This window comes from Symphalangus syndactylus, chromosome 7, assembly GCF_028878055.3.
Source record: "Symphalangus syndactylus isolate Jambi chromosome 7, NHGRI_mSymSyn1-v2.1_pri, whole genome shotgun sequence".
Classification (NCBI taxonomy): domain Eukaryota; kingdom Metazoa; phylum Chordata; class Mammalia; order Primates; family Hylobatidae; genus Symphalangus; species Symphalangus syndactylus.
The window spans coordinates 39,226,524-39,242,924 of NC_072429.2; the positions used below are offsets into that span (position 1 = coordinate 39,226,524).

The 16,401-nt window shown below is 38.6% G+C and overlaps 1 protein-coding gene across 5 annotated transcripts in view; it reads left to right on the plus strand.

The window, feature by feature from the left end:
• Window positions 1-16,103, plus strand: part of JAKMIP2 (janus kinase and microtubule interacting protein 2) — a 186,205-nt gene extending 170,102 nt beyond the window's left edge. For 3 of the 5 annotated variants that reach the window (XM_055285732.2, XM_055285729.2, XM_055285733.2), the window contains 2 exons: window positions 5,450-5,520; window positions 15,558-16,103. In XM_055285732.2, coding sequence (XP_055141707.1) covers window positions 5,450-5,500 — 51 coding nt within the window. In that variant the 3' untranslated portion in view covers window positions 5,501-5,520; window positions 15,558-16,103. The remainder of the gene's footprint in view (window positions 1-5,449; window positions 5,521-15,557) is intronic. The other 2 variants (XM_055285731.2, XM_063643227.1) reach the window with 1 other exon arrangement.
• Window positions 16,104-16,401: the final 298 nt, after the last annotated feature.

Genomic DNA, 16,401 nt, shown 5'->3' on the forward strand with positions numbered 1-16,401 from the left:
CAAAACAAGGATGCTGTCTCTCACCACTCCTATTCAACATAGTATTGGAAGTTCTGGCCAGGACAATCAGACAAGAGAAAGAAATAAAGCCTATTCAAATAGGAAGAGAGGAAGTCAAATTGTCTCTGTCTGCAGATGACCTGATTGTATATTTAGAAAACCCCATTGTCTCGGCCCAAAAACTCCTTAAGCTGATAAGCAACTTCAGCAAACTCTCAAGATACAAAATCAATGGGCAAAAATCACAAGCATTCCTATACACCAATAATAGACAGAGAGCCAAATCATGAGTGAACTCCCATTCACAATTGCTACAAGGAGAATAAAATACCTAGGAATACAACTTACATGGGAAGGACCACTTCAAGAAGAACTAAAATCCACTACTCAAGGCAGTAAGAGAGAACACAAACAAATGGAAAAATATTCCATGCTCATGGATAGAAAGAATCAGTGTCATGAAAATGGCCATGCTGCCCAAAGTAATTTATAGATTCAATGCTATTTCCATCAAGCTACCATTTACTTTCTTCACAGAATTAGAAAAAACTATTTTAAATTTCATATGGAACCAAAGAAGAGCCCATATAGCCAAGACAATCCTAAGCAAAAAGAACAAAGCTGGAGGCATCATACTACCTGATTGCAAACTATACTACAAGGCTACAGTAACCAAAACAGCATAGTACTGGTAACAAAACAGATATATAGACCAATGAAACAGAACAGAGGCCTCAGAAATAACACCACACATCTACAACCATCGGATCTTTGACAAACCTGCCAAAAACAAGCAATGGGGAAAGGATTCCCTATTTAATAAATGGTGTTCAGAAAACCAGCTAGCCATACTCAGAAAACTGAAACTGGACCCCCTTCCTTACACCTTATACAAAAATTAACTCAAGATGGATTAAAGATTTAAACATAAGACCTAAAACCATAAAAACCTTAGAAGAAAATCTAGGCAATACCATTCAGGACATAAGCATGGGCAAAGACTTCATGACTAAAACACCAAAAGCAATGGCAACAAATTCCAAAATTGACAAATGGGATCTAATTAAGCTAAAGAGCTTCTGCACAGCAAAAAAAAAAACACTCATCAGAGTGAACGGATAACCTACAGAATGGGAGGGAATTTTTGCAATCTATCCGTCTGAAAAAGGACTATTATCCAGAATCTACAGGGAACTTAAACAAATTTACAAGAAAAAAAACAAACAACCCCATCAAAAAGTGGGCAAAGGATATGAACAGACGCTTTTCAAAATAAGACATAATGCAGCCAACAAACATGAAAAAAGCTCATCATCACTGCATTAGAGAAATGCAAATTAAAACCACAATGAGATACAATCTCACGCCAGTTAGAATGGCTATCATTAAAAAGTCAGGAGACAACAGATGCTGGAGAGGATGTGGAGAAATAGGAATGATTTTACATGGTTGGTGGGAGTGTAAATTAGTTCAACCATTGTGGAAGACAGTGTGGTGATTCCTCAAGGATCTAGAACTAGAAATACCATTTGACCCAGCAATCCCATTACTGGATTTATAACCCAAAGGATTATAAATTATAAACCCATTACTGGATGTATAACCCAAAGGATTATGAATCATTCTACTATAAAGACCCATGCACATGTACGTTTATTGCAGCACTATTCACAATAACAAAGACTTGGAACCAACCCAAATGCCCATCATTGTTAGACAGGAAAAAGAAAATGTGGCAGAGGGCCAGGCATGGTGGCTTACACCTGTAATCCCAGCACTTTGGGAGGCCGAGGCAGGCAGATCACCAGGTCAGGAGATTGAGACCATCCTGGCTAACATGGTGAAACCCTGTCTCTACTAAAAATGCAAAAAATTAGCCGGGTGAGGTGGTGGGAGCCTGTAGTCCCAGCTACTCAGGAGGCTGAGGCAGGAGAATGGCATGGACCCAGGAGGCGGAGCTTGCAGTGAGCCAAGATCACACCACTGCACTCCAGCCTGGGCGACAGAGCAAGACTCTGTCTCAAAAAAAAAAAAAAAAATGTGGCACATACACACCATGGAATACTATGCAACCATAAAAAATGATGAATTCATATCCTTTGCAGGGACATGGATGAAGTTGGAAACTATTATTCTCAGCAAACTAACAGAGGAAAAGAAAACCAAACACTGCATGTTCTCACTCATAAGTGGGAGTTGAACAATGAGAACATACGGGCACAGGTTGGGGAACACCACACACCAGGGCCTGTCGGGGGGTGGGGAGCTAGGGAAGGGATAGCATTAGGAGAAATACCTAATGTAGATGACGGGTTGATGGGTGCAGCAAACCACCATGGCACATGTATACCTAGGCAACAAACCTGCACGTTCTGTGCATGTATCCCAGAACTTAAAGTATAATAGTAATAATAATAATAATAATAATAATGATAAAAAGTCTGGCCCAAGACACCAGGAACATTCTGCTGAGGGAAACAGCAAGGATGCCAAGAGGTTTTTGTCTGGAATTCCAATCAGATTGATTGAAAGTAGCTACCTGAATCCCTGTATGGTAAAACAATATGGCTGTTTTATAATAGCTTCCATAGGCACACAAGAAGAAAATAGCAAACTATCTGCCCTTCCTGCAACAATGGTTAGAATTTGGTTCATCCCAGATTGCTTCTATAATTATCCGTATATGTGAGGTTAAAGGGAGTTGGTGGGCTCAAGTAGCCAGACCATCAGGCATCCAGATTTTTATATAGGGTGGGTCTTCAGGTACTCATCTGACCTTAGGTAAATAACTTCACCTCTTCTGTCTAAGCCATATCTCTAAAACAGGGATGATAACACTTGCCCCTTCTTCCTCCCATGGGTTCCATGAGGAACGAATGAGGTCACTTATGTGAAAAAGGAAACACTAAAAAAGTGTAAGTCAAATTCTGAAAGTGTAATTTTTAAAATTTCGGACCCAAAGTATACATTCTCTGCAAAATTTTAAATTTGAATTTCTCTCATTTCAGAAGGGGCTATTTAGTTCTTCAGGATTGAATGAGGCAACGATAACATATAATAAATTTCCCAGTGATTGGCAGGAAGCCCCACAGAAGGCAGGGATTGCTTTCAGCTTCCCTGTTTGTCAAAGACCACACTTAATATCTTCCATTTTCCACACTTGTGAATGGCCAGCTCTTAGCTCTCTCTCTGCTAATTCATAAGCTACCCTAGGGCTGGCTCAAGGAAGAAGTCAAAGTTAAGGCTATTCTTCCCCCAAAACTTGACAATACCCATTCAGTCCTCATCCAGCTGAGGTTTAAAAAAAAAACAAAAAGGGGAGAAAACAAAATCTATCAACGTCATCACCCTCGCCATTCTCTAAATAAAACCCTCAAAAATTTTGGAAGAAGGGAGATTAAGATCATGTTCATTGTTGGAATTCAATGTAAACTTTTTCACAATTCTTTTGCTCAGTACACTTTACAGGTCTGAACTTCCTAAACTTTTGTGATAATGGGGTAATAATCTTACTCCAAAGAAAATAAGGATCTAATTAGCAACATTGCATATTTCACAGATGGTAGCAAATTCAACCACTTCAAAAATAATCCAGTTGGCTTCTGATTAGATATTTGACTAGAGATGAGGTTTATGATTCACCTTCTACTCACTGGACTTCAGTTCTCCTCACCCTTAAGTCTAGTAAGGAGGCTAAAGATCCTTTATGCCAGAGATACTCTTCATTCTTCCCTTGTGGTACTTGAACACCTACTCAGGGTACGTGTAATATCCCTTCTTTATTGCTTATTTCAATGCACACAGTTAGTATGAATCAGGTGGTAACAACAAACCTAGAAAAATTGCTTCAGCTGTGTGCAGCACTTATCTAGAGCATAATATCTGTATGCACCATATCTAGAGCACTTCCACTGCCATCATTTCATCTGATTCTCATAATTACTCTATGAGACAGACACTACAGATGTTATGATCCCCTTTTATACAGATAATAAAACAGTGGCTCAGAGAAATTAAACAACTTGCCCAAAATTATATAACCAATTTATGGCAAGTCAAAACCAGAGGTCAGGGTGTCTGACTCCAAATGGCATGATCTGCCCACCACACTGCCGGGATTAAGACTCTCATTACAGATTAAGTCATGGGCATCTCCTCATGGCCACAGAGGTAGCTCTGATGTCTGATCTCATAGAAATAGCGGGAACGGGAATTCGTCCATTACTCTTTCTCGAAATTCTCCTGCTATAAGTTTACCTTCAAGGAATGAAGAAAAGCAACAGTTTTTGCTTTTCAGAATAATAGACTAGCCACCAACACATGCCTCTTAGAGCCATACTCGTAGCTTGTTTATAGAATTTAGCCATAGTGAAGCAAAAACCTTATAAGCAGTAGCATTAAAGGAAATATGCTAATAATATTCACAATATGAGAATGCCAGACATAACCCTTATTCACAGATGTGTCCAATGGTGTGTTCCTGGAGTGTGATAATCAAGTAAAAGGCTTACTCTGTAAAATAAAAGCACCAAGGAAATCAATTATTTTTTTAAAACTGACCTTACCCATGACTTTTTATAGTTAGTATACAGTTAGTTATATACCTGTGCTACTCAAGCACTGTTTGCCCATCCAATTATCTGTTTCTCAAGTGAAAATTTTTGGTGAAGAGAAACAAATCAGATTCCATTTAACTTCATGAGTCAAATAGGAAGAAGTCTATCTCAGAGGCATAACAGCTGGCACAACATCACACATTTATTATGTGAAATGCCCATTGATGCAGAAACAGGTTTTATACCAATAGCATGACCAGATGTCCCCACTTGCCTAGGATAGACCCAGTTTTTACCCATCAACCCAATGTAATTATTAACAGTGTCCATTTCTTTCTCTGAAATGTTCCACTGTGAGTAATTAAGTATATATTTAGCCTACAGATTAATATTCTCTCAGCTGTGCCTTAATCCTAAAACCTACCATATTAACCAAAAAAAGATAGTACTGCATGATTAAGTGTATGTTCTGATCATATTTTGTGTTTTTGAAATACCCTCTCGTGCATGAAAGATAGAGATGGTGATATATAATAAAGTAGGATTCAGGCTAGCTAAGCTTTAGCCCTCACTGTGCCATAAAATTGTATGAAATTAAACTATTGATTTACTGCTCTGTGCTTATTTTTCTTATCTGTAAAATTAGGAGCTTAGACCAATTGTTTGTAAGACCATCTCATGATTCTAAAATGTATGAATCAATGTTAGTTGAACACTGATACTCTCTGTCAGTAGCTACATAAAAGGTGTGGATTTTTTTAAACAAAAAGGTGCTTGATGTTCATGGGTGAAGTGATTAGACTTGAGCAATGTGGAAAAGCTGAGGTTTTGTACTACCTGAATGGCACTACAGAAATTCAGATTTACATAATCTTCTTCTTTTTCTTCTGCAGTTTCTGTTTCTATTCTTGTTCTTCTCTCTTGCCTTTATTCTATGGCCTTGATGTCAAGGTGCCTCTTAAAGGTAAGATTCCATTTAATTCTCAAAATGTGGTTCTAAGAGGTAATTGATAAAAAGGATGTTACCTATAGTTACTATGCCTTTCTTTAGTTTTTTGTTTTGTTTTGTTTTGTTTTTTGAGACAGAGTCTTGTTCTGTCACCCAGGCTGGAATGCAGTGGCACAATCAGATCATTCACTGGCAGACTCAATCTTCCAGGCTCAAAGCGATCCTCCAACCTCAGCCTCCTGAGTAGCTGGGACTACAGGCATGTGTCACCATGCTCAGCTAATTTTTTTATTTTTATTTTTAGTAGAGACAAGGTCTCACTTTGTTGCCCAGGGTAGTCTTGAACTTCAGAGCTCAAGCAATCCTCCTGCCTTAGCCTCCCAAAGTGTTGACCAAGCCATCAGGCCTGGTCTATATTTTTTAACCATGCTATGTTTTTAAAAAACAAACACATTTGCTTTGGTTAGCATAAATGCCATAGATTGAGAAACAGATCCAGTCTATTTGGGTGATTATTAGAAAAGTGAAGAAGCTGAATATTCTCGGAATCAAGAATTTGTTCCAGTTAACTATTACTTCGGGAAGTCACAATGTCTGCGGATGCTAGTATTCTCATCATAATCTCCCATTATGCGGAAAGTTACATCTATATCTGCAAAGTGAAATAAATAATGACATTATCTTTAGTGTTGTGTTCAGCTTGAAAATTCTGATTCTGCTAATCTAACAAGCTAGTAATGACTGCTGTTTTTTCACCCCTTTTCCCCAGTAGAGACTAGGGAGTTCATTAAAACTCAAGAAAGCAGGCTAAGTGGATCTTGTTTTCAAATAAGTTACTTCTCAATGTCAATATAGAAAACAAAAAGGAGAGTCTTATAATTACTATTATCAAGTCCATGTCTCATGAATACATGCATAAATAATCTTAGTGATTCCCGGTGCTTAAAAATATAGATTTTTAAGCCCCACCTCAGACTTGCTGAGTCAGATCACTAGAGATTGAGGTGAGATAGAGAGAGGGTGGGAGAGGTGAGAGCAAGGATTGGTCTGTATTTAACAAGCACGATATGTGATTCTGATGGCCAGCCAAACAGGGAAACCACAAATCTCAATACCATTGTTAAAAAAGAAGAAGGGCCAGTGGCTATTCGAAATCCATTTATCATAGTTCATGTCAACTCTGATTATCCTATTAAATTATATTAGCCTGAGATCTTTCCTGGACTTCAGGTGATTTTAACATTTTCTACAGCAAGTTGCAAGACAGAAGAAAGGCACTTTCTCCCTCCACAGGTATGAGATCTGTTACCTGGATATGGAACAGACAAGTAAAAGTGCTTTAGAATAACCTGATACAAGCAAAGAGTTAAGCAGATATGCTCAGAAAATGTATGAACTCATAACTCACTCTCTGGCTATATTCTTTCTTCCAAAATACTTTCTTTTCAGACTGACCATTATCCTTTGTCTGTCAAGAAAGGTGATAGCCTTGTAGGATGCAAAGAAGAGGATTGAGTCTCTTAAATTGAATGGTAATATCCAAATTGAAGTGGAGGGAGATTCACTAGTAAAGGATCAAAATGACCAGAGTATCAGAAAACAAACAGCCTCCCCCACCAAAAAAAAAAAAAAAAACAGTAAATAAATTTTAAAAGTAGGGAAAATAAATTTTAGTAAGAGACAAGTAATACATGGTAGTTTAGGGAAGAAATATCAAACATCGTAAGTACTAGGTAGAAAATGGATAGGCTTCAGCATTAACATCAATGCTGGCCAAAGCTGATTATGTCCTGGGAGCTGTTCTAAGTAATAGATACATTTAATCCTCATGAAATCCCCTGTGGGATACGTATTGCTTTCATCCCTAATTTGTAGTTGGAGAAACTACCGCATGTGACTTTCCCAAGGCTATCCAGCTACCAATTTGTACCCAGGCAGCCTGAGCCCAGAATCCACTTTTAACCACTAAACTGCCTCACAAATAAAAAAGGGCCTTTCTCCCGTATTTCAAGCAACATTGGTGTTCATATGTATCCTCATCAGAAGCATCATCTATTTGTGTAGTACTACTTAGCCATTGGCTTTTGAAATTACAGTGTGCTCGTCTCTGTACCTTTTCCCATTTTGTGTAACTCCTTGAGGGATGTACAAGATTTGATGTTTTTCCTCCAAAGTAGCACATAAATGACACTTAGTAATTGTCTGTTAAGTGAATGACTATAATGATAATTAATAATATAGCAGATGAATGTGACAGTGAATCTGGAAAATATAATATAATACATATGCAATAAAATGGCTGAGGGGTTAGAGTGCACAGCTTACAAGTCAGATATACTTTTAAGCTTGAGTCCTGCCATTTACTAGTTGTGTGATGATAGGCGGTTTATTTAATCCACCCAAGATTAGGTTTCCTATTCCACAAAATGGTTATACTCATGTTACCTACAGCAGGATGTTGTGTTGAGAGAATGAAATGAGGTTATGCATGTCAAAGGCATAACAGTGCCTGGAAAATTATTAATCAGTAACTCTTAGCTATTATTAGATTTAAAAATTAACTACCACATTTACTGAATTCAAAATTACACTAAATTATACTAGTATTCCAGTACACAAAATTATACTAAATTCAAAACTATAACCTCTGGTACTGCCAAGTAGTTTACAGCCTAAACCCAAACAAATAGTTGCTTTTTCATCTCCTCTCTTCAGGGAATAATGTGGACTTAAATAATATTAGGGAATAAAACATCACTGAAAACTGATTAATGCTACTTATGTCTCCAAAGTTGGCAAGAGAGAAATAGGAATAAGTAAGGGAAAAAGTGCTTTTTTATTGGTAGGTAGTGAAAGCTTACTGCAAATTACCATAAATTTTTTTCCATACTAAATTAATGATTTGTATTCTGTTCATAAACCCAAGACTAGCTTAAATTACAAAGTCCTCCTTAAAATGGAGTGACTCCTTCTTCTTTTCTTTTAGTAATTGCTTAAGTCATTATTGTCAGTAATGATATAGAAGCCATTGAACGCTCCCTAGAAGGCACCCTTACTGGACTCAGTGCTGGCAGACTAAATAACTGCATGGATTATATTAGGACTTTTACTTTAAACAAGGGGACTCCAGGTAGTTCCAGAAGATATCATCTGGCTATGCATTCTGGTCTTCCAAACGAATAGCATATCAATGTATTAGTCAGGGTTCTACAGAGAGGTAACAAATAGCATAGATAGATAGATAGATAGATAGATAGATAGATAGATAGACAGACAGACAGATGAAAATGAGAGGGGCTTTATTAGGAGAATTCTCTCACCTGGTTATGGGGGTGGAGAAGTCCCGTGGTAAGCCATCTGCATGCTGGAGAACCAGAGAAGTAACATGGCTCTGTTCAATTCAGAAACCCAAGAACCACTGGTGACTCACGCCTGTAATCCCAGCACTTTGGGAGGCTGAGGCTGGCAGATCACAAGGTCAGGAGTTCAAAACCAGCCTGGCCTATATAGTGAAACCCTGTCTCTCCTAAAAATACAACAATTAGCCAGGCATGGTGGTGGGTGCCTGTAGTACCAGCTACTTGGGAGGCTGAGGCAGGAGAATAGCTTGAACCTGGGAGGTGGAGGTTGCAGTGAGCTGAGATCGCACCATTGTGTTGCAGCCTGGGCGACAGAATGAGACTCCATCTCAAAAAATAAAAAAAAAAAAAAGGAATAAGAAGACCCAGAAGACCCAAGAACCAAGGAGGCCAGAGGTGTAACTCTCAGTCAAAGGCCAAAGGCTTGAGAGCCCCAGGAGGCTGCTGGTGCAAGTCCCAGAGTCCAAAGGCTGAAGGACCTGGAGTTATTAGGCATTCACTCCACCTTCATGGCCTCTCATCAGGTTCCAACTCCCAACACTGTTGCATTAGGGATTAAGTTTCTAACACACACTTTGTGGGAGACACATTTAAGCCATAGCAACCACTTATTGTGTCACATTACATGGTTACACAGGGAGACAAAGCAAAGAAAAAAATGAGAGGAATACAAAAATACCTATCACCAGATTAGTTGCTATACCCAGGTTGCAATGACCCATTGAAAATCCTCCTCTTCTGAGCAGGGATGAATTAATGAAGAACATGACAGCACCAGTTTTGCTCATTATGAAGTTGGGAGGACCACAGAACAGGTGATCATGATTCTTTATCCACATACACTGGTCTAGCTCATTTTTACTGTCCCCCACTGGACAAATTTTACATGCATTTGGAGATATATATATATATATATATACATATATATAATTTTTAATGATATTTCTCCAGTGTTAACCATAAATTTTTGAACTTGACAGCCCAATATTTTTACTTCCTGTCTAGTAACATAAAAACTGTTAAAAGGCACATAATACCGTGTTATTGTTCTAATGAAAAAAGCTTAAGAAAAATTAAATACTGTATTATTTGTTAAAATGTGCAAATATTGACTCAGGTAGCCTGGGGAAAACAAATGGCCACATGACCAGTCTCTATTATATTAGTCATTTAGAGTATTAGTAGGATCGGCCAGGCGCAGTGGCTCACTCCTGTAATCCCAGCACTTTGGGAGGCTGAGGCAGGCGGATCACCTGAGGTCGAGAGTTCGAGATCAGCCTTGCCAACATGATGAAACCCCATCTCTACTAAAAAAAAAAAAAAAAAAAAAAAATACAAAAATTAGCCAGGCGTGGTGGCCTGTGCCTGTCATCCCAGCTACTCAGGAGGCTAAGGCAGGAGAATCACTTAGAACCAGGGAGGCAGAGGCTGCAGTGAGCCGAGATTGTACCACTATACTCCAGCCTGGGTGACAGAGTAAGACTCCATCTCCCCAAAAAATAAATAAACAAAGTATTAGTAGGAAAATTTTACTCCTTAGTTTTTATATGGATAAGGAATGTCTATAAGATGAATCATTGTATGCCAGTTAGTAATTCCTTTTTATGTAAATGTATCCATTAGCTTTATCCAGTCATATATAAATTGTTTCCCTATTTGTCTCACAAATTGTACTAATAAAGCATAGGGTAGGAGTTATGTTTTATTCATCTTTGTATCTTTAGTGTCTATAACAGTGCCTTATCTATCCTAGGTGCAGAATAAATTTCAGATTGACAGATGAACTGAGAGGCAGATGGATGAATGAATAGCTGGGAAAATGAATATGAAAGCAGATTTGGGATATGTTAGATCAGAGCCATGAATAGAGTTGTCATATCTTTCAAAGATAACTCATATTCGATTTTTTTTTATATACCATTTGAAGACTACCTTAAAGAATTCATTGACAAAGGAAAGAGGACATAAACAAATATATTATCCCCTCCTCCATAGCTGAAGTAGCCCACTAACTGGGCTCAGTGCTTCCACTGTAGACATTCTTGTAACTCATTCACCACACAGCAGTTAGAGTGAGCTTTTAGAAAGGCAAACCTTACCTTGACCCCCTCCTAGGAAAACATCACTATCAGGATCAAGTTCCTTCAACCAATCTATTGATAACAAGTTAAAAAGAAAAATATCAAATCTGAATTTTTTTAACTTGGCCAACAAAGCCCTGCATGGTCTAACCACATGGGCAATCTCTCAGGCTTCCTCTTGCTCCAGTTTCCCTTAATGAACCACATGCCTTCCTGCCTTCCACAGAGTTTGCCCAAGCTGTCTTGGTGCACAGAATGCTTCCCTTCTGCTTTAAGTAGTAAACACCTACTGCTCACCTATCCTTCAGATCTCAATTCAGTTGTGATTCCCACAAGGACATCTTTCTCGACTTCCTTTCTGAACAAATTTTACATACATTGGGGAAATATATATATATATATATTTTAATGTCTCTCTTTCTCATTGTAAATATGCTTGATGCGGATAATGACCATATAATTTTGTTTGGCCTTATATACCAAATACCTAGCACATAATCAACAGTGTCTAGCATGTAGTCAACAATCAATAAATACTTTTAAAATAATATTAATGATATTTCAATAAGGAAGGAGAGGACAACTTGCTTAACAGTTCAAAAGGTACATTTATATTTATTATTTTATGTAATACTTACAACAATCCTGCATAATAGAGACTTATAACTCTCTGTCTTAGTCTATTTGTGCTATTGTAACAAAAAACCTGAGACTAGGTAATTTACAAGTAATAGTAATGTATTGCTCACCACTCTGGAGGCTGGAAGTTGAAGATCGAGGCACCAGCAGGTTTGGTCTCTGGTGAGGGCCTGGTCTCTACTTCCAAGATGGCACCTTGTTGTTGCATCCCCTGGAGGGGGCAAAGCTGTGTCACAGGACAGAAGGGACGGAGGGGCGAAAGAGCCTAAGTTAGTTCTCTCCAGCTCTTTCATAAGGCACTAATCCCTCATCCATTCTGCACTCATGGTCTAATAACCTCCCAAAAGCCTCACCTGTTAATACTCTTGCACTGGGGATTAAGTTTCAACATGAATTTTGGAGGGGACACAAACATTCAAAATATAGCACCCTCTAAACATTAATTTCCTAATATAAAAAATTAGCAAGTAATAGCACCTACTATTTTTCTGAGGATTGAGTAATATTATATACAGGTAAAGCAACTAGTTTAGTAGTTGGCACATAGAAAGGCTCATTAAAGGTCAAGTTTGTAGACATACTAAGCATTCTGTCTTGAATCATGCCTTTCAAGATGTGCTTCCATCTTCCTGGACCACATTTCCCACATCACCATTAAATGGTTGATACCCATTCATCCTTCCCGCCTCAGTAGAAAATCAGGGAAGCTTTCCCTGATCCTCCAGTTTCAGTTACATTTCATACAGTATTATTATGTCTTCCCTACCAGGATTTTTATGGACCAATTATTTAATAATCTTCAGTCTCATTGTCCTCATCTGTATTGTGGAGGTAATAATAATAGTTACCATTTATTGAATACTTTATGATAAATTGCATATATAGGGTGAGGAGTGGAAGGTGTCAGAGATGGCCCTTGTGTTCCTGGATGGTGTAACTGATTAAACGGTGGTGCCCTTACAGATGCTACAACCACAAGTCAGAAGTCACATCACCGTACTCAAGACTTGGAGTTTGTGGCATTAGCTGGGCACAGTGGCTCTCTAATCACAGCACTTTAAGAGGCTGAGGCAGGTGGATCACTTGAGCCCAGGAGTTTAAGACCAGCCTGGGAAACATGGTGAAACCCCATCTCTACAAAAATACAAAAACTAGCTGGGTATGGGGGCACATGCCTGTAGTACCAGCTACTTGGGAGGCTGAAGTGCAAGGACGGCTTAAGCCCCAGAGGTCGATGCTGCAGTGAGACAAGATTGCACCACTGTACTCCAGCCTGAGCAACAAAGCAAGACCCTGTATCAAAAAGAAAAAAAAAGAATTTGTAGCATGCAGTAAAGTCTCAGAAATGATAGTGGCAATTGCTGTTTTCCACAGATGAAGAAACTAAAGTGCAGCACTGTTAAGCAACCTGTTAAAAAGAACTCCTGTTACCCACTGGGTAACTGCAATAATTCAGATTGCTAATTTGAATAAATCTGGCTTCACTATAGAAATAATAGTTCCTTTTACAAGTACGTCTCAATTCAAAGAAACTTAACATTCCAGGAAACTGCCTGGACTGCCTGTAAGTCCACTGGTTTTTAAAACCAACATGTGTTTACTCAAATGAGAGGTTGTACTTCAGTTGTGATAGGTGGAAATGATGCATACATGCTTTGACACAATATATAGGATTTAATCTTTGATACGCTATACATTGAAAGTTTGCAAGTAAAAGACTTTTTGTGTTTGTATATTTATTCTATATTTAAAAACACACAAACAAAAATACATCCCTGAAGAATTTTTTATATATATTCAGATCAACTCTCTTCTTTACCATGGAATAGAAGAAGGTTATATTTGTAACTAGTTATTTGGGGCTCTGATCCCAGTGGAATGTAAATATGAACTCAATCTATTTTCTCAAATCATAGCTTTCTTCACTCAGGCTCTGTCTTATTTCCCTCTCTCATCTTTTAATTAAATATTAGGTTGGTCCCCCAACTTCTCAGTCACTTTCAATCCTCAAAAGTCTTAACCCAGTTTAAAAGTTCAATTTCAGACTCTGTTTTATTCTCATTTCTTCCCTTATCCTACCTTAGGCATGAGCCAAGTACCCCCATGGAGCTGTAGTTCAGGGTCTGACTCCAAGAGAACTCTTCCTCTCCTCTTCTTCTTCAAGGCTCAGCCATTCTGGAGAGCAGGGAGGAAGAAGAGGGAAAAGGATTCTCCCTCTCACCTCCTTTGACAGTGATTGCAGATGTTTCTCTGGCTACTATTGACCAACACTTGATATCTTTTCTATGAGAGGTGACCAAAGGCTGGCCATTCTGGGCAACATATGTGTGAATTCTTCAGAAGGCTGTGCAGAGGATGCCCACTGCACTATTCCCAGTCTGGCCAAGGCCCAGCCTCTTCCACTGCCTCACTGGCTCCCATCGTTGGTGGTACAACCCACAGCTTTTTGCTGAGGAGGTAGCTTTTTGATAAAGTATGGGGCAAGGAGACAACTACACTGTGGCACCTGTCTCTGCTTTCTCTTCCCTGTCATCACTCTTCAGTTCTCGCTCACATATAAGCAAGGAAAGATGAGAAAGTCTATGTCTGAGCAATAGGAAGCAAGTGTGCCTCTTTGAATCCACCATCAATCTCTTTATGCCTCTTTGTACCTCCTCCTCATTCCCTCAGTGTGATCACTCCCCAACCACTGTACTTCCTTCCCACAGGTTCTCCTCTGTGACTCTGTCACTCTTTCATCCCAGTCTAACCTTGTCTTGGGAGCAAAATGGCTCTGCAAATATGCCTTTGGATCTTTAAGTTGCCTCTGGTTGGTAGACTAGAAGTATCCTTGGGGTACTAAATGCCTCCTTTTCCTCCATTTTGGATTGTGGTTTTAACATTTAACTTTGGATTTAACATTTCTGCAATAATAGTAAAGTCTTTCTACAGAATCAGTTTCCTTATTTTATAGATGAGGAGATTGAGGCTTAGATAAGTTAAATAACTTATCTTTGGGCATACAGCAAGAAAATAGAAATCCCATTTTCTCTATCCATGTTGTTCAGACCCTAAAGGCCATTCCCTTAAGTAGCACATGACAGCACATCCTCATAGCAAATCTTCTGTGCTATTTCTGGCTTTCATTGGAAGACAGCATTATGACCTAGACTTCTACATAAATGAAAACTCAGACATATGGACTTACAGAGGAACAGGGCTAGGAGTCCTGACTGGCACATCCCCAGGGTAGCACCTTTTCAGGGACATCTCTGGGCCAACCAAGAAACCTGTGTGGCAGAATTCCCAGGGAGTTCTTCAATCAGGACTTCAGGGGGAGACAACTTGCCAATGGTTACAATTTTTGGGGGGAGGAAATGTGACATAGAATTAAGTCACTGAAGGGAATACACAGGTCTGCTATTAAAATAGCATCTTGCAGAAACAGTAGATACTGGAGACTCCAAAAGTGGGGAGGTAGAGAAGTGTCAGGGTTTGATAAATTACCTATTGGGTGCTATGTTCACTTTTGTGTGATGGGTTCAACAGAAGCCCAGACTTCTGCATCATGAAATATATCCATGTAACCAACCTGCACATTTACCTTCTGAATCTAAAATAAGTTTCAAAAATAAAATAACATCTTAAATGGATATATTGGGGCATGATTATTCAATTTAACTTCTTAGCTATCACCTTGGAAGGCCTCAGAGGAAAAGGCAGTAATGATAATAATATTTCAGGCAACTTACTTTGAGACAAGAACCATTAATTGTTTTATATGCATTGTGTTGCAACAACCTTTGAAATAGAGACTTCTATTTTCTCACTTAAAATTAAAGTAACTAAGCTTAGAGATGTAACTTGCATAAGATCATACACATCAAAGCAGTGGTAAAGAATAAAAAATCTGTGTCTTTTTTAAAAGTTTGTTTTTTATGATTCAGCTATTAATAAAATTGATATATAAATAATTTTTTCCTCTGTTTTACAGAGTAACCGAAAACATGGATAAGATCCCAGAAAGACAAATGCTTCTGAACCTTCAAAGATGGCAAAATTGTTTACACCAGTGAGAGGGAGATCAAAAGTTAAGAACTACCCTGTAGCCAGGACTACAACTGTGTATTTTAAAGCCATTATTCAAGGTTTCTTACTTGACAGTTCCTACACAACCCTGTTGAAAATCTACAATATATGCTGCATTTAATGAAACATGTATATGTCAAATCAGAAGAGAAGAACTATAAACATGTATTGTGTAAAGAAAAAGTTCAGCAATGGAACTAGTTTCTGCAGATCAAGCAAAGATGTGTCTTGGGCATGGAACCAAAGTTACAATGAAACATTCAACCCCTGCTGTGCAGGGGGGTCATTTTAATGTAACACCACACCCCATGGAAACACTAGTCCTGATAATAAACATCATTTTAAAAGATCAAAAGAAAACAAACAAACAAAAAAAACAAGGGTGGGTGGGGAGTGAAGCAGGAGGAATACCTATGAAGAGCTATTTACAATAAAATGTTTCGTTTGAAAAGTCTGGTTTCTTACTACAGGGATTTGCTTTTCTGTCTTTATGATTGTTTTAAACTCAGGAACAGAGACATCTGCATCGTGAATGGGAAGAAAAACACTCTCTCCTTTGTTTTTCTGCAAAAGGTGGAGCTTGTGGAATTCATTCCACAGATGACAGATGAGAAGTGGATCACAGTGACCATAACAAAACTGGTAACGAAGTCAAAGGACCCAGGCGAATGTGACATGTGAAATAAAAGCAGATTCGATGCTTCCTTGTCCTACTCTCACATCCGCATCCCTCCGTCAACAATGGACTG